General features: G+C 50.6%; 1 protein-coding gene across 2 annotated transcripts in view; it reads right to left on the bottom strand.

The window, feature by feature from the left end:
- Positions 1 to 20,678, bottom strand: part of DMXL1 (Dmx like 1) — a 1,868,248-nt gene that overhangs the window by 540,122 nt on the left and 1,307,448 nt on the right. For both annotated transcript variants that reach the window (XM_069625559.1, XM_069625560.1), the window contains exon 29: positions 19,755 to 19,930. In XM_069625559.1, the coding sequence (XP_069481660.1) occupies positions 19,755 to 19,930 (176 nt within the window). The remainder of the gene's footprint in view (positions 1 to 19,754; positions 19,931 to 20,678) is intronic.

Below are 20,678 nucleotides of genomic sequence, written 5' to 3'. Positions count from 1 at the left end.
CCATCTGGAAATGGAAGTCTTCGAGAGAGCCTTCCCTTGATTCACAGTCCCAAAGTTCACAAACAGCTGTGACGTCTTCCGAAAACTCTTCGTGCGGTCCACGTAGAACTTTAGTGCTCTAGCTACATCCAGCGAGTGTAAAGTCCTCTCGGCCGGCGACGAAGGAGACGGGAAGAAAACTGGCAAAACCAAGGGCTTGTTGAGGTGGAAGTCCGATGGCACCTTAGGCATAAAGGAGGGGTGTGTCCTCAGCACCACCCTCGTGTCATGAAAAGTCAAGTATGGAGGCTTGCAAGATAGGGCCTGGACCTCTCCCACTCGTCGTGCAGAGGTGATGGCCACGAGGAAAGCTGTCTTCCATGACAGGAACTTCAAAGGCGCCGAATGCATAGGCTCGAATGGGGCCCCCATGAGCCTGGTCAGCACCGCATTAAGCTCACACGCCGGGGCAGGAGCCTTCACCGGCGGGAATGATCGGAATAGTCCCTTCATGAATTCTTTCACCAGGCGATGAGACCACAAGGACGCCCGTCCCGTAGTCCTGGTATATCGGGAGATTGCAGCCGGATGTATTTTGATGGAGTCTTGAGCCAGTCCAGCTTTGGCCAGCGACAGTAGGTACGGCAGTACTTGAGGGGCCGCAATCCGCAGAGGGTTAATCTTCTGTGCACGCAACCAGACAGAACCTCTTCCATTTATGTCCGTAGCACTTGAGAGTTGAGGACGCCCTGGCCTTTGCAAGAACCTCTCTGCAGTCGGCCGGAATGTCGTACCCTCCAAACTCTATTGCTGCAGGAGCCAGGCCTGCAAGTTCAGCGACTCCGGGTTGTGGTGAAGAATGGCGCCTCCTTCTCTGGAGAGAAGGTCTGCGTCCATCGGTAGCTTGACTGGTGGGGACGTTGACAAGTCCAGAAGGTCCGGGAACCAGATCTGTCTCGGCCACGCCGGTGTGACGAGGATCATCCTGCACCGGGACCTCTTGAGCTGGTTGATGAGCCGGAGCAGCAACGGCAGCGTAGGGAACACAAAGAAATAGGCCGTCCCAGGGGAACGAGAAAGCATCGGCCATGCTCCTCAGCTGGGGGAACCTGCTGGCGAACATCCGGCACTTGGAATTCGTCGCCCTCGCGTAGAGATCGATTTGGGGTTCGCCCCATGGTCGGAAGAGTCGATCCACTTGATCCTGGCGTAGTTCCCACTCATGGCACGAGCGCAGCTCCCTGCTGAGTGAGTCGGCGATCGTGTTTTTTATTCCTGCCAGATGAAGAGGCACCAGAAACATCCCCTGGGCGACGGCCCAATGCCACAGATCCTGGGCTTCCCTGGATAGGGCAGCGGACCTGGTTCCGCCCTACTTCCGGATGTAGAACATCATGGTGGTGTTGTCGGTGAAGATCGTCACCACCTTGCCCTTGAGGGACGGAAGAAAGGACCCGAGGGCCCAGAACACTGCGCGGAGCTCCAAGATGATGTGGAGCGACTTCTCCGGGAGCCAAAGGCCTCTCGCGTGAAGATCTCCGGAGTGCGCTCCCCAACCTTCCAGGGAGGCATCAGTCGTCACCGTCACCTGGTGAGCTAGGGTCTGAAGGTCTGTGCCCGCCGACAGATGGGAGCGGGTACCCCACCACCGGATCGCCTGACGGAACATCTCGTTGAGAGGGATCCTGTCCTCGAAGCTACCCATCGACTGGACCCAGCGGGCGTCGAACTCTTGTAAGGGGCGCATCCGAAGTCTGCAAAGGCGCACCAGATAAATGCAGGACGACATCATCCCGAGGAGGGATTTGATAGATCTTACCCTGGCCATGTCCGTGGCCAGCAGACGCTGCACCTTGCCCAGAATGGTCCTGGTCCTTTCCTCCGACGGCGAGGCCAGCCGCGCCACTGTGTCAAGGTTGGCTCCCAGAAACAGGGCGACTTGCGACGGAACCAGGTGGGATTTTGGAAAGTTGATGGAGAATCCCAGGTCGGTGAGCAGCTGGACGGTCTTCGCAGTGTGCTCCACGGTGAGCTCCCTTGTCCTTGCCCAGATGAGCCAGTCGTCCAGGTAGGGGTAGACGTGGATCCCCTGTAGGCGCAGGGGATCCACGTCTACAAAGAACCTGAGGAACTTTCGGTGTCTTTTTAGAATGGGGATGTGGAAGTACGCATCCTCCAAGTCCAACGACAGGAAATCGCCCTCCTCCAGCTGTCCCAGCACGTGCTGGAGGGTGACCATACGGAACTTCTGTGCCTTGATGTACTTGTTCAGTCGTCGTAGGTCCAGGATGGGGCGTAATCCTCCTGTCTTCTTTTTTACGAGGAAGTACCTTGAGTAAACTCCGGAGCCCCGAAGCCTCTTTGGGACGAGCTCGATGGCACCCTTCTTGAGCATCGCCCTTACTTCCAACAGTAGTTGAGGGACGTGATTTTCCTTCCTGGCCACGGGTGGAACGCAAGGGCACTTCTTCTGAAACTCGAGGGCGTGCCCTTGGGCCAGGGCGTCCAGCACCCAACGGTCGGTGGAGATGGACTCCCACACGCTGACGAACCTCGCCAGCCGGCCTCCCACCGGGGGCTTCGGCAGGGGCCCGACCCCACGGTCGGTTCAATCTTGTTTGGAGGCCGCCTTGCCTCCTTGACCTCCCTGTCGACGACGACGGGCACCACCTGACTTGCCGCGTCCCCTGTAGGCTACCGCTTGGCGGTACGTGGACGAGCCACTGCCGGATCCCTTGGAGGCACCTTGTCTGCCTCCGGAGCTTCAAAAGGACGTCCGTGGTTGTTGGAGCACTCCCAGTGCCCGGGCAGTCTCTGTGTCTGTCTTGATGGCCTGAAGGGACTCATCAACCGCCTTCCCAAACAGGTTGTTCCCGTTGAAGGGCATGTCCAAAACCTTGGTTTGTACGTCCTGGCGGAAATCCGTGGCCTTGAGCCATCCTCGTCGTCTCAAGCAAACGCTGTTGCCCAACTGACGGAAACCGGTGTCGGCGATGTCCGTTGCCACCGTGATGGCGTGGTCCGAAGCAATCTCACCCTCCTGTAGGATTTCAAGGGCCTTAGCCCTTTTGGCATCCGGAAGGAAGTCCAACAGAGGGGCGATTTTGAACCACAACTCCCTGTCGTAGCGGGCTATGATAGCCAGGGCGTTGGCCGCCTTGATAGTCGTCGCTGAGGATGAGATGATCCGCCGTCCCATCGTGTCCAACTTCCTGCCCTCGCCGTCCGGCGGGGAAGTTGATGTTGAAGCCGATGCCCCCCCAGCTTTCTTCTTTGCCGCCGCCGAGACGACCGAATCCGGGGTAGGTTGCGCTCGAACGCACAAGGGGGCAGCGTCGGGGACCCGGTACTTTTTCTCGTACCGGTCCCTCTTTGCCGGCGCCGTGGCAGGGTTCTTGAGGAGGGCGAGCGCCTCATCCCAGATGTCATCAAGAAGCGGTACGGCGAGGACCGTCTTCCTTTTAGCCTCGCGCCGTTGGTAAAGGAACCCTTCCTTCTTCTTCTCTTCTGGGCAGAGCTGGAAGAGCTCGGATGCCCTGGAAATCATAGCATGAAAGGATCCAATTTCGTCGGGCGGGGACGCCCGAGCAGGGGGTGACGGGGGACACGTCCCATTGTCGCCTCCGTCGTCATCTGTACCTGTCGTAGCCGTGTTCGTGCCTGTATCATCCCTGTGGGTAGTAGACCGGGGGGAAGGCAGAGCAGGCCGCAGAGGTGGGAGAGGTGGCGTAGGATGCGTCCTTCTCCTCTTATGCGGTGGACTTTCCGAAGGTCCTGGCTCCGGTTCCCCCGTCGGGTCTGGCTCAGGTACCTCCGTCGGGGGGGAGGGGCAACCTTGTCCTCATCTCCGAACATAAGTACTGAATCGCTGACAAAATGGCTGCCGAAGTGTCCTGCGGCGCTGGAAACGACCCCGTCGCTCTCGTCGTCGCCCTCGTCGGGATCCCTCCCGATGGGCTGGGCCTCTTCCACGACTTCGATGAGCTCTTCTTCAGAGGTCGTGTCCGTATCCACGATGGCCACCAGCCCCTCCCCCACCTTTTCCAACGAGGACTTCGTGGGGGTCTTCTCAATGGGCCTGAAAGACGACTCCCTCCGCGGTGGCAGGGAGACTGGGTCCTGAGGTCAATCGAGGTCTTAGCAGGGTGAATTAAGGCCATCGTCACCTTCTGGACGCCTGGGGCCTTCACCTTGGGGGGAGGGTCCGAGCCTCACTCCCCTTCTGCCGGAATCTTCAAGATCGACCAGGGCCTCTCCAGAAGCTTCGACGGGTTCTTGGACTTCCTCTTTCCCGAGCCAGAGCATTGGCTCGTGGTTGACGGGGAGGATGCGCCCTGCCTGGCAGCCAAGGAGCCTGACCGTTCGGCGCTCCCGGTGCCCGCGGACTCGCGGTGCTTAGCCTTTTGTTGGGCCCCTGTCGCCGGGGTGCCCTCACAAGACTTAGAAGACCGCTCAGACTTCTTTTTCTTCTCGCCCGATGGGCTCTTCCCTTCCAGCCAGTTGGCGAGACGGAGGTGGCGATCCTTCATGGTCCGCTCCGACATGTTCCCACAAAACGTGCAGTCCTTCTCCGTGTGAGTCTTGTCCTCATGGAGACAGAAGAGGCATAAAAAATGCTCGTCCTCCTTGAAAACATTCTGAAGCTGGCATCCAGGGAAGGTCCTGAACAGCTTCCCGGGCGTCGAGATTCCTTTCTCCTGGGCCATGTCCGGGGTAGGCCTCGGAACTTCTGGAATCCTCCAAAAGCGTAACTCGATGAAATCTTCACCCTTGAGGGGCATAGAAAACTCCGAAACGGATCCCCGTTGATCGGATGTAGAAACGGTGGAGCTTGAGGCTCTATTTAACCGAAAAATGAGAAAAATTCCTGAAAAAAGCGCGAAAACGCAGCAAAAGGACTCCCAACACTTGAACGTGCGGTAAAAATCTGAGGATGGTTGCCAGAGGCGGGGCTTAGGGAGAGGGCAGTCATTGGCTGGGGGCAGTATGACCCAGAGACCAGTGATTGGTTACTACTAAGAAAGACAGATCAGAAACGAAACTGATACTGATTTTTTTTTCTATACCAAGGATTCCCGGCCTGACGACGGGGAATATTCATGAGCATGAGAATCCATGCCAGACCCCATGCTGGAGAATAGTGTGTTAGTTTTTGCAGAGGTCTTGAATTCAACACAAGAAAATAAGATTCCAAATCTATAGGAAGTCCCTTCGCTACATCGGAAAAAACAATGTAGAAGGCAGCTGATCAAATGTGAAGCTCTACAAAATACAGGTAGACAAAGAAAAGAACCGCCCTCTAGCATTAATCACTAAACATCTAGAAGAGATGCTACCTGAATTATAAACCAAGAAAGAGGGACCTATGGCCTATGATAATACACAAGTATTTATATAAAACAGATTTCCACATTAACAAAACCAAATAAACTTCTCTCATTTGGCACCAACACTATCCTCTCCCACTCGGAAAATAGCAGGGAGCCTGACAAAGCAAGGTGACCCCTTGCAAAGCTCATCTCTGATTTTAGGAGTTAGGGGTTCATTTACTTGTAAAATCCTACCAAGCTAAAGGTTCACTATAATAAGAGACTACTGCGTGCCCATAGTAGACGCATCTGATATTTCAGAAGAAATAAGAACATAAGGATGCCCCACAGTCTAGGGAATCTCTGCAATGAATGCATCAAACTATCCAAGCTAAGGACCAAAGTAAGCTTCACAACCCCCAAAGGTGCGGTAGGGGTTGCTTGGTCTACCAGACATTCTATGGCACTGCAGGAAATGACAATGGTGTCGGTCCATGGCAGTCATGCAAAGAACATTAAAGCTAGTACTAGCAGCGACAGTGTCGGGGGTGTGGCCAGCACACATGCCGTGAGGAAGTGAATCTGCTGGGCTCCTGTTCACGATCCTGAACTTGATCCTAAAACGGTGAATAAAGATATAACTTTACTCAACTGAATGCAGCCCTAGGTGGATGAACTCCTTCCCCACCTCCCGGAGTGCCTCCAGATGAAAATCGGACTAGGAAAGCCGCGGCGGCCGCTGTATCGGAGGTCCCCCTGTGCCCTGCAAAATGGCACGGTTCGCCTCTTCAGACGCCTGAGAAGAAGCAAATTCGGAGATCTCAACTACAGACCCCCAGGTGACTGCCAGCACCAGATTAGTACCCGAGCCCGCCCTGCTCTGCGGGACTACCTGGAGGCGTGCGAGCATCAGCAAGCCCTGAGTGTGCCGGACTTGCGCCACACGAAGTGCGGCCCTGTAACGGGCCCCCCGCTCCTTCCCAAGCCGTGACATCGCCTGGAGGCGCGCCTACACCGGCCCGCTGGGAAGTTCACTACAGTGTCGCACAAAGCGACCCAAGAGAGACAGACCCCTGGTGAGTAGAGGAGGGGACTGGGGGCCCGGGAATCTTCAAAGCAGAGGAGCCTCTAAGCCACAGACGCGATCCGCAATACTGCACTGCAACTCGGGAGCTCGACAACAGCAACAGCCTGAAGACGTGGGAGCCCGCGCAGAGCCCTGCTGTTGGAGTCTACGCCGGACTGCAGGTACGGGGGGGACCCTGACTCGCAGCCACGGGAGGGACAGGGTGGCAGAACCAGCAAACAGCAATCACAGCGACCTTGCTGGCATCGCATCCCCACCCTGCTATGTGGCTCCCCTCTCATGATCGTGGCTTATAAGGGCAGCAAGGGAGCACACAAACCATTGCAGTGAGGGGCACCGTCCTGCTCCTTGCTACGACATTACACCATGAGGGTTGGCCGCCACCCTCTCTCGCCTCCAGTCATACCACCGATACTCTTAGCAGTCCCAAGAGGTCAGCCTTGAGCGGATCTGGCGCCATAAGGCATACACCCGCAGGAGCAACCGCCCCCAGCTGGATGCTAAACCACCTGGGAGTGCGCTAGGAACAATAGCGCATCCCATACAGAAGAGCAGAGATCCTTCTGGCCACTGAGGTTGTGCGGGGACGCCCAGAACGCCACGGTCAAACATACGCCTGACCAGTGTCCTCGACTGTTGGACTCCCCCCACAAACGCCTGGACACCCGGCTCATGCCCAAGCAGTTTGGAGAAGAGCGGGAACAGAGGGTGCTCTGTCAACAGATCACGCAATAGTCACCCTGGCCAGGCAACCGCAAACCATTGCACCACCGGAATAACCCAGTGAGTGAAGCTCACTCTCACCATCATGGCTCCACTGAAATAGCCAGACAGACCGAGGGCACGAACAGGGACCCCCTGCTCACCTGACCAACACCCATCGCAGTTCATTAGAAACTCAGATGCACCCGGACCTTTGGGACTAACTCAGGCTGAACAGAAGCAACCCATCACGAGAACAATGGAAGCGCGGTCAATCGGACGCAAGTTCTTACGCCATCACTTGTGGGGAGCAGACTCCACAACCTGGGGATTCATGCCGCATCACACAGCATTGCAACAACCCTACAAGCTTGAGTGGACATGTTCCCATCCAAAATCAAAGCTAAACCATCAATAATGGAGTCCTTCTCTGCAGCCAAACCTAAGCAGCAGCAGCAACCAGAAATCTCCATACAACAGGAGCCGCCCTCCAACACAGACAACACTAAGGACGCTCAGGTACTGCAAGCCATCGCAGCACTCAGATCGTTTATCGACACCAAAATAGATGAGGTCAAGTCCGACATGCAGCTGATGCGCCAGGATGCTCATAACTTAGCGGAGAGGGTGTCCACCGCGGAAGCTGGTTTGCAAGAAACTGCCGAGACCACGTCAGACCTGCAAATCAGAGTCCAAGAACTAGAGAAAAGAGTGGCACACCTCGAGGCACAATCGGGAGATATGGAGGGGTGCGCTCGCCACAACAATGTTCACATTTTAGGAATTCCAGAGGATATGGAGGGCCTGAACCCAACCAACTTTGTAGAAACCATGTTGCTTTAAGAGATTGCAGCCGGCAACCTATCCCAGGGCTTCTCAGTGGAGTGGGCTCACAGGTCTCTGCAAACCCACCTGGATCGCACCCGATGATCGCAAAAATCCTGAACTTTCGGGACAGGGAGATTATACTCAGGTACTCAAGAGAAGGAAGGGAAATCGAGCAAGGTGACTCAAGATTGCCATTTACCCCGGATTACACGCCGGTGGTACAACGAGCCAGGAACTCTTTTATGCCAGTGAAAGCGAGACTCCGAAAACTCAACCTCAAATACTTGTAGAAATAGAAATCACTGAGGCAGCCAACATGTGGTTAGAACATAACCTAGCAGGAGACGATGAACCCATCACTTGAATGAGAGGGGACCAGGGAGGCGGGAAGATGGGGACACACCAGAATGCACGTTATCTAGAAGTTGCAACAAGTCGTCCACCACATCCCACTATCACCCCATTGTTAACTTAATTCTTGGTCGGGACAGCACGCCCACTGACCCATAAGTAAAGTGCACCAACACCCAACCCACAGAAGGTTCAGTGCAGGCCAGTTGCCAGCACTTTCCCCGCGCCAAATGGCCTGGACAGGAACAGATGGCCAGGGGGCACCTGAGCGCCACCTCTCCACAGTGGCTGCTGGGAGCAGATGTTTATTGTTAGGTTTTCCGCCCACAATGGTGGGGGTTTGGATAGTTGCAGAATCTCCAGAAAAAATGGTGTGCAGTGCGGGAGGGTCGGTGTCAGCAGACCCGTTGGGAATGGATCCCACCAACCAGACTGCCAGGGGGTCTCGTAGTGCAGCCCCTCAGCGATGTAACGAGGGCGGTAAGCGGCTGACCTTGCAAGGCGTTTCAATACCAATATGACAGCGCAAGTCACAGTGTTAACCTGGAAGGTCCGGGGTTTGGGCACCTACCTCCGTAGGAACAGAATGAAATCATACCTAAACAGAAAGCGGGTGGGGATAGCAGTACTACAAGAGACTAATCTGACAGGGGAGGCCATGACCAACCTAAAGGAGCGCTGGGGGTGCCATGGGTTTGGAGCGGGCTATTCCGAATATGCATGAGGGATGTTCACGTGGATTAGCCCCCAGATTCCCTTCAAGCTGCTCAAGGAAGAGTCAGATCCAGAGGGCAGATATGTGATAGTGCGGGGATACATCGAATAGGTAGAGGTGTGCCTAGTGAACTTCCTACTTCCCCAATTGCAACATCCCAGCCCACTTAGAGCTACTGAACACCAAAGTAACTCACCATAGGGACAGCTTTTTCATCTGGGGGTGGGGGGATTTAACTGTGTCCACGACCTAGATCTGGAGAGATCCGCTCCTCCCCCAAATCGTGCTGCAGCAGCCTCCACCGCGCTGAAGTCAGCATGGAAAGGTTAGACCTGACAGATGTCTGCATTGCATCCGGGGAGGCGGGGCTACTCCTATTACTCATCCCCACACAATCTTTGTACACCAGGATAGATCACATACTCACTGGCAGGGAATGTCTTGTCCACATAGACTCGGCACAATATTTGGGGCAATCCAGATCTGACCACTCGCCATTACAGGTACAATGGAATATAACAGGCCCCAGACTCTCCCAACCCCCCCCCCCCATCCCGCGGTGGAGAATGCCGACCGAGGCCCTGAAAGATCCGGCATTCAAAAGTGACCTACAGGACTCTTTGGAGAAGTATGTCGAGGAAAATGAGGGCAGTGTGGAAAGGGTGGTCACAGTGTGGGAGTCCCTTAAAGTAGTAATACAGGGGGAAGTCATTGTAAAAGCCGGCGGTATCAGAAAACTATTGCAACATGAATTAGAACGGAGTGAAGACGAAATCAAAAAGGTGGAGACCACCTCCCCTAGCACACACCAAGACGAGGAGACATTACGTCAGCTACGAGGTAAATGCAGCGATATATGGGGCAGAATGGCCAAGTTCGACTACATGGCCAGAACTACCAGGGCACACAAAGAGGCCGACAGACCGGGCCGCGTCTTCGCCTGGCTCTGCAAAAAGGAGCATCCCAAGCACCTCATAACCTCATTAAAGGGGGCGGATGGCAGCCTACTCCAGACACAGCAGGACATCAATGATGCATTCAAGTCTTTCTACACCCAACTTTATTCGCACGACACCCCTATTCCACAGGAGAAAATCCTAGACACACTAGACTAAATCGGTCTACCTAAATTGACACCCACAAAAAGAGATGCTCTGGACACAGAAATCATGACTGAGGATATCACAGAATCCATAAAATCTTTGGTCACCGCCAAAACCCCAGGGACGGACGGGTTGCCCCCGGGGTTTTACAAAATTTAGGAATCATCCCTCACACCATTACTACTCAAGGTGTTCCAGGAAGCAAACAAACTAGGGACCCAGCATGAGCTAAATACTCATTATCCCGATGCTCAAACCCAGAAAACCAACTGATGAATGTGACTCCTACCGCCCACTCGCAGTGCTTAATTGTGATGTTAAGATATTGACCACGATCCTGGCCCCCAGACTCTCTAGACAGATCGGTGAGTTAGTACACAATGATCAAAACGGCTTTATACTCGGCCGTAAGACTACGGCAAATCTTCGCAGGCTCCAGCACATTATAGCCCAGACCGACAAACACGAGTGCCCTTATGCGATACTATCATAAGATGCCATAAAGGCGCTCAACTCCATCTATTGGGAATGGTTACTGGCCACGCTCAGGGAATTTGGGTTCGGGGTCGGCTTTATTAAGTGGATGAAAATTCTATACACCAATCCCAAAGCAAGAGTGAAGTCTGGCAGACTTGTGTCATCGATATGGGACATTCGCAGGGGTACCAGACAGTGCTGCCCACTGTCCCCTATGCTGTATATATTAGGTCTGGAACCAATTGCAATCGACTTTAGGAAGCAATTCTTCGACACCGGCATTCGGCTGGGTGGGAAATATCACACAATATCACTTTACGCTGACGATGTACTCCTCTATGTCAGAGACCCCCATTTAAATGTTCCCTGCATGCTGGAGGTTCTGGACAATGTTTCCGCTGTCTCAGGTATACGGTTTAGTAGACGAAAATCCTACATTTTCCCATTAGCATGCCTTAAGGGTGTGAATATGGAGGACCTTCCGGAGGTTGGAGTTCAGTGGCAACCAACCTCATTCGGGTACCTGGGCGTCACTGTGATGCATACCCTAGAATTGAGGCATGAACATAACACCGGAGCTCCACTTAAAGCCTTGCTCAAGTCAACTGGCTTCTGGTCCAAGCTCCCCCTGTCAGTAATGGGCAGGGCGTCAATTATCAAAATGATAATCCTTACCAGATTACTTTACCACTTTCAAAACGTCTACTACTACATTAAATCCTAATTCTTTCGCTTACTCGAAACAATTTTCAGAGACTTTTTATGGGGGTCCAGCAGGCACAGGTTAGTGTTGTCCACACTAACATTACCTTACAGGGCAGGTGGCATTCCATTCCCAGATTTGGAACGGTATTACTTGGCCGCACAACTAGGTTTTGTGGCCGGGTGGTTCTCAGATGACACCACAGCAGAAACCAGACTACTTCAGTACCCAATTAGTCCCCTACGCTGGAAAAAAGAAATATGCCCAAGAAATGCACCCATGCTGGTGGTCCTAGGTCAGCAAATATGGCTTAGAACCAGGGCACTACTACACCTAAAACACTCGTACTCACCTGAGATCCCGATTATTTCAGACCTATGCAAATCTTGCACTGATCTGGCACAGATCAGATTCTGGGAAGGAATGGGGTTCACACATGGGGGGACCTATACGAAGAAGGCAACTTCAGGGACTTTACATCGCTCCAGATGGCAGATGGTATGCCGTGCGGGCAATTATTATGGTACCAGCGAGCCAGGTGGACTACGCATGAAGTGGGGCGAATGCTCGGAAGAGCCCAAGGCACACCCCCTTCTGACATTGCTGTACAACCTGGAGACGGCTGGAGACTGATATCCCAGATATACAGCCAACTCATGGACAGACCTAACCCCCGCAGCACAGATCTGAAAACCAGATGGGAACAGGATATAGGGCAGGAGATCACAGAGAATGGGAGAGGGCTTTAGCGTTCCCCAGGGAAGTATCCAGAAATGCCAGGTTTAGGCTGATACAACTTAACATGCTATATCGCACATATACAACTCCACAAAATAGCCCAGTACAGCACGCATGCCCCCCGACAGATGTACGTGGTGTAAATCGGAAAAACGCAGACCTATGGCACATGTTCTGGAGATGCCCCAGGGTATGCCACCTCTGGTCTAAGGAGGAGCAAACATGCAGGACAGCCCGCACGACCGGGTATGACTTGTCTCGCAAAGAATGCTTGTTGGGCACATACCCTCGTCTAGCCAAGATAACACATGCAACAAAACTCATGGACATTTCCTGCGTGCTAATGAAAAGAACTATCGCAATGGCCTGGAAGCGGACGAACGCCCACAATAATTAACATCGGGAAATGAAACAATGGGTGGAAGCAGAAACCCAGGCCTGGGAAGATGGAGTCCTCAGATCCCCTGACGATGCAAGTATGAAGTACGGTAGGCAGAAGAATGGGGTGATGTGGGAGAAGAGAAATCAGTTATAGAACATCAGGAAACTGGGGAGATTTTTAGTTTCCAGCCTACCGAACAGGCAACAATACAGGCCTTAATACTTCAACTAAAACCGACGAAAGATTTAGCATTCCCTATGCCAGCCTGCACTGCTATCAGGTTGGCATCCAATCTTACCCCGTATATAACAACCTTTGAAATAAATCACTTGTAGAAGGCTATGTTCCCTGTGCACTCAAGAGCGCACTGGTAAAACCCTTATTGAAAAAACCCAGTCTAGACCCTGTGGTACTCAAAAACTATCGTCCGGTAGCCAATTTATGATGGCCTACCAAAATTCTAGAGAAAATAGTTTGCAACCAATTTCAGCATTTAGTTGACAGTAAAGACATCCTGGACGAACATCAATCAGGATTTGCCCTAACCATGGGACAGAGTCGGCTTTACTAGCAGTCCAGGATGACCTACTGGAAGCCGCAGATAGAGGTAGTAATTCAATATTGTTGATGCTCGACCTATCTGCGGCATTTGATACAATCAACCACAAGACGGTTCTTCAACGAATCAGGAACATCGGGAGAGCAGACAAAGTAGTGGTAGATTGGTTCGACTCTTTTTTACAGGATAGAACACAGCGGCTAACACTGGGAGCTTTTCTCTCAGAACTAATACAACTGAGGTGTGGAGTCCTACAGGGTTCAGCACTCTCACCTCTGATCTTCAACTTATATATTCTACCACTATTTGACATCTTGAGGAGACACGGCCTACGATTTCACTCATATGCAGACGATACACAGATTTATGTGGAGACAGGTGTATGCAAGACATAAAGTGGATGGCCTGCAATCAACTACACTCAATGCAGGTAAAACAGAAATAATTCTATTTAGATCAGAGAAGAAAAACAGAGGGGACGACACTAACTTTACCCCACATATGCTGGGAGTGAGTATTCCTTTTTCTAGGAAAGTGAAAAACCTTGGGTGTATCTGGCAAGAGAATCTGGCCAGTGAAGCCCAGGTAGGGGCAAAAGTAAAAGCAGTTTATCACTCTTTGCAGATGCTTAGAAATGTGCTCCCCTTCTTAACATCTCAAGACTTTCCTGTAGTGGTGGGAACTTTGGTAAATTCCCACCTTGACTACTGCAACAGTCTTATGACAGGGATTCCGAGGAAACAAATTTTAAGACTGCAGAGGGCCCAGAATGGGGCAGTCAGGCTAACGGTCCATCTGGGTAAAAGAGACCATGGGCCTCATTACACGGTAGGCGGTAAGGGTTTACCGGTACTGGTAAGGGCACCGGTAAACCCTTCCCGCCTTACTACGAGTTCACAATGCGGGACCCGACCGTAACGGCTGGTTTTACCAGCCGTTAAAGTAGGGTCCCGCAAAAGGGACCTCGGTGCTAATTACGGTACCGCAATTTGCGGTACCGTAATTAGCTCCTTCCCCATTCCCATTATGCTCTATGGGGGCAAAAATGGGAATGGGAAAGTGCCTTGGTGAATGGGGAATTACCGCTCCCGCTCACCTTGGAGTAGGGCGGTAATTCCGCCATCCACCAAGGCGGACACTGTAAAATACCGGCGGCAACCATGGCGCTAATAGCGCCATGGTTACCGCCTACCGTGTAATGAGGCCCCATGTGTCTATAGCCAGGAAAGCGCTGCAATGGCTGATGGTGGAGGATCACATCAAATTCAAGGTGGCATGTCTGGTGTACAAGTGCTACTACAAACTTGCACCCTGATATCTGAACACCAGAATCTGCCACTACTACCCAGTCAGAGAACTCCGATCAGAAGATAAACTCCCGCTATGTGTCCCAAGGACAAAACGCATCTCCAAAGGCGACAGAAGGTTCTCCGTGTTTGGCCCTAAGCTTTGGAACCAGCTGCCTTTTGGCATCCGCTCATGTACTACCCTGGCAAGATTTAGAAAGGAACTGAAAACTTTTCTATTCAAATGAACCGACCCACTCAGGGCTACTTCCAGCTTCCACAGCGATATGTTCAATTCCCTAGTTAACTTCTGCGCCCGAATGCAGTTTTCTGCCTGGTGCACATAAGAAATGTTTTAAATTCAAATTCAAATTCAAAAAAGCATGGCGCTGGATGCATGGAAAACCCTAACACGAGATTTGTTTCACCCTTCGGACGATAAACCGCCTTGAGTAAATCACTCTACGGATGATGAGCGCCCCAACCTCAGGATAGCTCACCTGAGAAGGGCGGCATAAAAACCATCAGCACTTCTTCGTCTGCCTCCTCTCCCCCCTCCCCCAAACCCCCTACACCCTGACATCCCGCTTGCGCCCTCCAGGCACCCACCACATCTACCCAGCTAGATCAAGAACTACACACCGGAGACCTCCTCAGTTTATTTGTATTGTTTGGTTATATGCTGTGTTCAAATGTTACCATTGGTATGTAATTCTGATAAGATGCTATGACTGTAACAATAAGAAATGCCAATAAAATTTTAAAATAAATAAACTAGCAGCGACAGTCTATGACAGTCTATGACAGTCTATGAACTGGCAGTCTATGCGGCTGGAAAAAAACTCTCTCTTAGAATGGTAAATCTCAATGTGGGAGCTCTGCACAATATCCACTTTCATTGACAAGTCAAAACATGAGGATCTGGGACAGGAGAAGGGGCCTGGGACATAAGGAGAGGCCCTGGAAAATAACCCAATTAATTTTTCCAGGTAGCGCATTACACCGCAGGCAGGCATCCCTGGAACTCTGGGCCCCACTACACACAAAAATAGGGGTGCTCAAGTGAGACACTGAACACTGGGGAATTGTACACTCCCTGCTTTCGGTCTCCATCGCTGGGGCAAAAAAACAAAAACAAATCACATCAAAAAACCCTACTACTGAAACGTAACCACCACACGTATTGCAATAAAATAAATCTTCAGATGGAACAGGGATGTCATTTAGGGGTCGCCAGAGGTCGCAACTGCGATCTCTGAGGCCTCCCTTGCGACCTCTTAAAAAATAAAAATAAAAAATTGTAATGCAAGCTCCTGGGCTGTGGCCAGCACCACGTGGCTCTTTACTTCTGGAGTGGATGGCTTTCTTGTTCAGGCCCCTTAAAATAATGACAAAAAATAAGAACAGAGTGCCACAAGTCTAACACTTTCAGCACTGAGCCCAAGAAAGAATAGGAATACCAAATAATGTGTCTTTCTGGAATTCTATACAATAATTGCTAGACTCAAAGGTTTATTTCAGACATACTTTAGGGGGTGAGTCACTGATTTAGTCTGTTCTTAAACGCCTCAACTCAGCCTTTCAGCCTTCTGAGGTCGATAAATGAGTACCAACACAGGTTGGGTGATATTGAGTTTATATTTTTTCTATATAAAGCGGTTAAGCGTAAGTGCTATATAATAACCCATCATTATCATTTGGTCATGGACGTCTGCTTGCATTCACAGTAATTTGGTAATATGGGCCTATACACACTGATCTTAACGATACATATGGTGATCCATTCTTGTATGAAATGTACATCACATTATAATGATATCATAACCATATTTTACTTAGTGTACAATGCTATGTGATGCCACTTCCTGTTTTGTCAACGGGTGAAAGGTTGTGTTCCATCAATTCCCGTGATCTCACTTCAGAGTGGGGTCAAATGACATCACTTTCTGTGATGTCATCATGGGGTCAAGGGTCATGTGATGTCACTTCTGCTACCCCTGGCATTTTGGTGAAATGACGTCCCTGAGATGGAGCAAAAATGGCAGCCACACTATTGGAGATCTGTGCCAATATGGTTGGAATATGGTTGGCACAGGCTCTTTAATGATATCTGCACTTGTTAAGAATTCCACACAACAACCTATTTAAGTACCTACAACTGTGCATAATGATATTGAGAATGAAGTAATTAAGTGGACACATGACCCTGGAGGGGAGGATAGCTTTTCAGCACTAGCCAAGTCTCTCTCACTTATTGTAAAGACTGGTAGGGGGGTCTGTACTTCCGCTCTCTATATGGTAGAGGGGAGGCACAGAGGACCCCAGCCAAGATTCTCTAATATGGTAACGATGGACGAGCAATCAAGGCCTAGCTTCTCAGGAGGTGATGCAGGCTGGTTCTTAAGTACAGTGTATCCCCAAGCCCCCACAAAGGAATGTCCACACACTGTATTACTGAAAACACAGTCTTTATATAATTAATATTCAAGGGTTATGTACACTTATCACAATAACGCACTTTGTGCTCAGGAAAATCAGCAATGGTAAATATCTACAATTCTAAAGTGGTACCACTAATATTAGACCTCATTAAAGTGCATTCACAATACTGTTAAAATGGCACACAGATCAATAAGAAGGAAACCAGCAATAGAGAGAGGAGAGATAACAGAGGGTTGAAACAATAGGCAGAATACTGGCCCCTACCACTGGACACAGTTCTGTGTGGAGATCCCCCCACCTGGGCAACCTGTAAAATAAAGAGATATAACACCAGCCCAGTCCATATATTGTTCAATAGTCTATTTCTCTCCTATAATGTTTTTACCCCCCCAATGTACCTGGTGGAGTCGAGTTCTTCGAAGAGGCGTCGACAGATCCTTCTTGAATGACCCCCTTTAAAGCAGGAGTCACGGATCGTCGAGAGGCGTCGAGAAGCGTCGAGGAGCGTCGAGGAACTCGGTGTTCGGTGTCAGGGAATCGACGGCCCTTCTTGAATGCCTTCCCTTTCAAGCGGGAGACACGGGGCGTCGAACGTCCGACAACAAACAAGGTAGAACGGCGTCGATGAGGCGGCAGGCTTCGATCCGAGCGGTGCTCGTCGGCGTCGAGACGTCTGCGTCCTGCAAGGAAGAGGCGTGCGGGGCACCTCGGCGACACTAGTTCTGGACCGCAAAGATTGTGGGTGACGGTGGCCCAGCAAGGGCGTCGAGTCGCTCGAGTCTTTGGGGTCGTGAGGTGGCGGGAAACCCACCGGCGGATTCTCCTCGGCGCGTTGGTCGTCCTCGACTTTCTCCGGCGGGACAAAGCGGCCGACGATGCGGACGAGGGAGTCCTTCAAGGCAAATGTTCTTAGGCAAGGAGTGGACGGCTCCGGTCGTCGGCGGCACGGCGTCAAGTGGTTCCCACGGCGGGGCAACACAACTTCGACGGGCCTCCAGCGGTTACACAGACCTGCGAACCCTGGTCGACGGCAATGGACTTCGACAGCGTCGATGTCCGGGTGCTTCACTTCGATCTCCTCGGCGGTCCCGTCTCGGGTCGGCAGCCTTTCGAGGGTCTGACTTCCAGGGCGCCTCGGCGAAGATTCAGCGGTGCTCGATGGTCCCTCGGAGCACGGGAAGAGGGCGCCTAGCCAGGTCCTCTCTCGGGTCAGTCCTCGACGATTTCGACAACCTTCAGTTCCGTCGAAGCAAATGCCACAGCAAGTCTTCTTCTTCCAGCTGGACGTCGAGGATCAGCAAATCCAGTTACTCTTGAGTGGAGACTCAGCTTCTGAATGCTTCTGAACAATTTCCAGTGGTGAGAGGTCCCCAGATATACTATCCTGTCTCTCATCCACACTGCTGGCACACACACAGCAGCCAATCACACAGAAGGGCATTCATGCAGTCAGTCAGCCAATCAGGCACACAGTGCATTCAGGCCACACTCCTCCCTTTCAGACACTCACAACAAGGAATGTGGATTGGGACAAGTACCCAGCCATTCAACACTACACACTGCATTCAGGCCAGTTTCGGGCAGGGCTGTCTCAGTCTTTGTCTCACATGCCAGAAACCAGACAACCACAACAAGAAGTGTATATTGGTCACACACTCCATTCACCCAGGTCCCACCCACAGGAGGTACCCACAACATACAGTCAAAGGGAAGGCTCCAGTCAGTCTAGCTGGGCCTTCACAACAACACCATATATGGAACTTCCACCCAACAGCCAGTCAGGGGGAAGGGACAGAGTCAGGGCTTCCCAGGACTTTGGGAAAAACAAGACAACAGGCAATAGAAAGCAAGAGGCCACAGGGGCCATCTTGTTTTCTATCAGGAATCAACTGATCCCAATGGCAGGGCCTGGGTATCCCAAAATGGAGGACGCCCAGAGCACCTGTCTAATTCAGCATGGAGCTGCCACCAGCCCATACCCTGCTCTGTGGGCCACCCACAGGTGCCCAAAAACATACACTAGGGGCACAGGGTTGTACCCCTACCCATGGGTGCCATAAGGGTATCCCATGGGTCTGTTCACCAAACCAAAAGAGAGAGCTGCACTGCCAGGAGTCCCAAATGGACTCCTGGGCAGAAAACATAACAGAACACACGATAAAAGGCAGAAAAGGACAAGGATTCAGAGGCCCTGTCCCTCTGATGCATTTCCAGCATCACACTTATAAGCTACAAATTGCTTCCAGCTTTGGCTGGCAACATTCAACATTTCAACACATTTAGATTATACTGTAATTCCATAAAATTACATGTAGGATATCATGGATATGTCACCACGTACTAAATGTCAGACGCATGGGTGAACAAATCCATAATTTATAATCTTGTTGTATAGAACACGGGAAGGGTGCTTTTAAAACACAGTCCGTCATTTGTCTCAATTACCACTTTTTACAAATCATATTCAGTCAAATGAGCAAGATGACAAAACATATTGTCATAATTGCATTTCCAGTTAATTGCTACACTCATGGTAAGTAGTAGCTTTAAGAACATACCCCTACCTCGTGACTATGGCTTATTGAATGAACTGCAGTACTATAGACGAAAGAAAATGTATTAAATGCGGTAACACAGAGGCTTCTTTGCAAATGGCTTCCATTACATGCCTCGATCAATTATTACTATGCAGAAGGAAGAATAAATAAGAAATGTAGTAAAAACTATTAAGAGTGAATATCACTACCCCCCCAAATGTCAATACCTTTTGCTTGTGTCACAGCACATTTATGTACATATTTCTCAAATGTTATTTGCTTTGTTGCCAAATATGTGTACATGTTAGGATTTATTTTTGCCACTTTAGCATTTACAAAATAAAAAAACAAGAACAATATTCACACTAAGAAATGGTTTAAAATAAGCTTTGTGACTTAAGCCCCATACAATCTACTGATTTATGATGAACAAATAAGGACATAGCAGGACCTTAGGTAAGCATTATATTTCAATGAAATCAGCCTACACAGTCTTTAAAACTGTGAGGTTATCAATTTGTAGTTCTATACACATTAGTAAAAGTAGAACCATCACCTTTGCAATGAAGTAGTCCCAAATACTAAGCTCTGGTGGAATAAATTTCTCTCTGAAATTTGAGGACTCTGGCTCCACTACAACGGGTGAAAGTGGTGCCTGTGGATTAACCTTAATCTTTGATGAGAGCCTGAAGCGTTTCTGCTGCTTGTCACCATCCGTTGACGGGGAGGAATCTTCAATAAACAAAAAATGAAAAGGAATAAAAACAGACAGATTACCTTAATTCAAATTAAATTCTAGTTTGCCTATTGAACAAATGTATGTTATGATTTGCAGAACCATGACTTTCCAACAAATTAATAGTGCAAGTACCTAAACGTGAAGTAACGTCAAAGCATGGGACTAAGATGGGGAGGGAAATGCATTCTGAAAATGAAAGCAGTGACAAAGACTAGATGTGCCAATATTAAAAGAATAATCAAACATGAACCCTTGATGAGATTGCAGGCTCTTGTGTGGGGTACATTTCTGCATATCTTTAAAATTCCATCTTTTGAAAGTGGCCATGAACCCACCGCAGTGGGCCTTGGCCACACTAACCACAGGGGCCAAGTCTCCAGAGCGATACATCCACCTATGATGTTAGTACTACACACTGGATTGCCCTAGGGCAGTTCTCACGGCCTAATGCATCCACAATGTGCCAGCCCTGTGTTGCCCTCTGCACAGTACCCGCCCAATTGCTAGATAATGCCATCAAAAGCACAGGCCCTAAAATGCTTTGCCTGGGTACTCCCATCTTTTTATCAAGTGTTAGGTGTTGCCACTATATGCCCAGGTACTCACACCATTTACTGGAGAATATTGTTTAGCTTCATAATAATTACAGATTGTGTGTCTTTATTAACTAATTACCATAATCAAAGCCTCTCATATTGAAGAAAGTCCAAAAACAATGAGGTGGCTGTATTTAACAGTATC

The sequence above is a fragment of the Ambystoma mexicanum genome, chromosome 6p (genome assembly GCF_040938575.1).
Source record: "Ambystoma mexicanum isolate Mex_15411 chromosome 6p, UKY_AmexF1_1, whole genome shotgun sequence".
In the NCBI taxonomy this organism is placed as follows: Eukaryota; Metazoa; Chordata; class Amphibia; order Caudata; family Ambystomatidae; genus Ambystoma; species Ambystoma mexicanum.
Note: the sequence above shows the minus strand (reverse complement) of the source record. Positions and strands in the feature narration are given on the sequence as shown.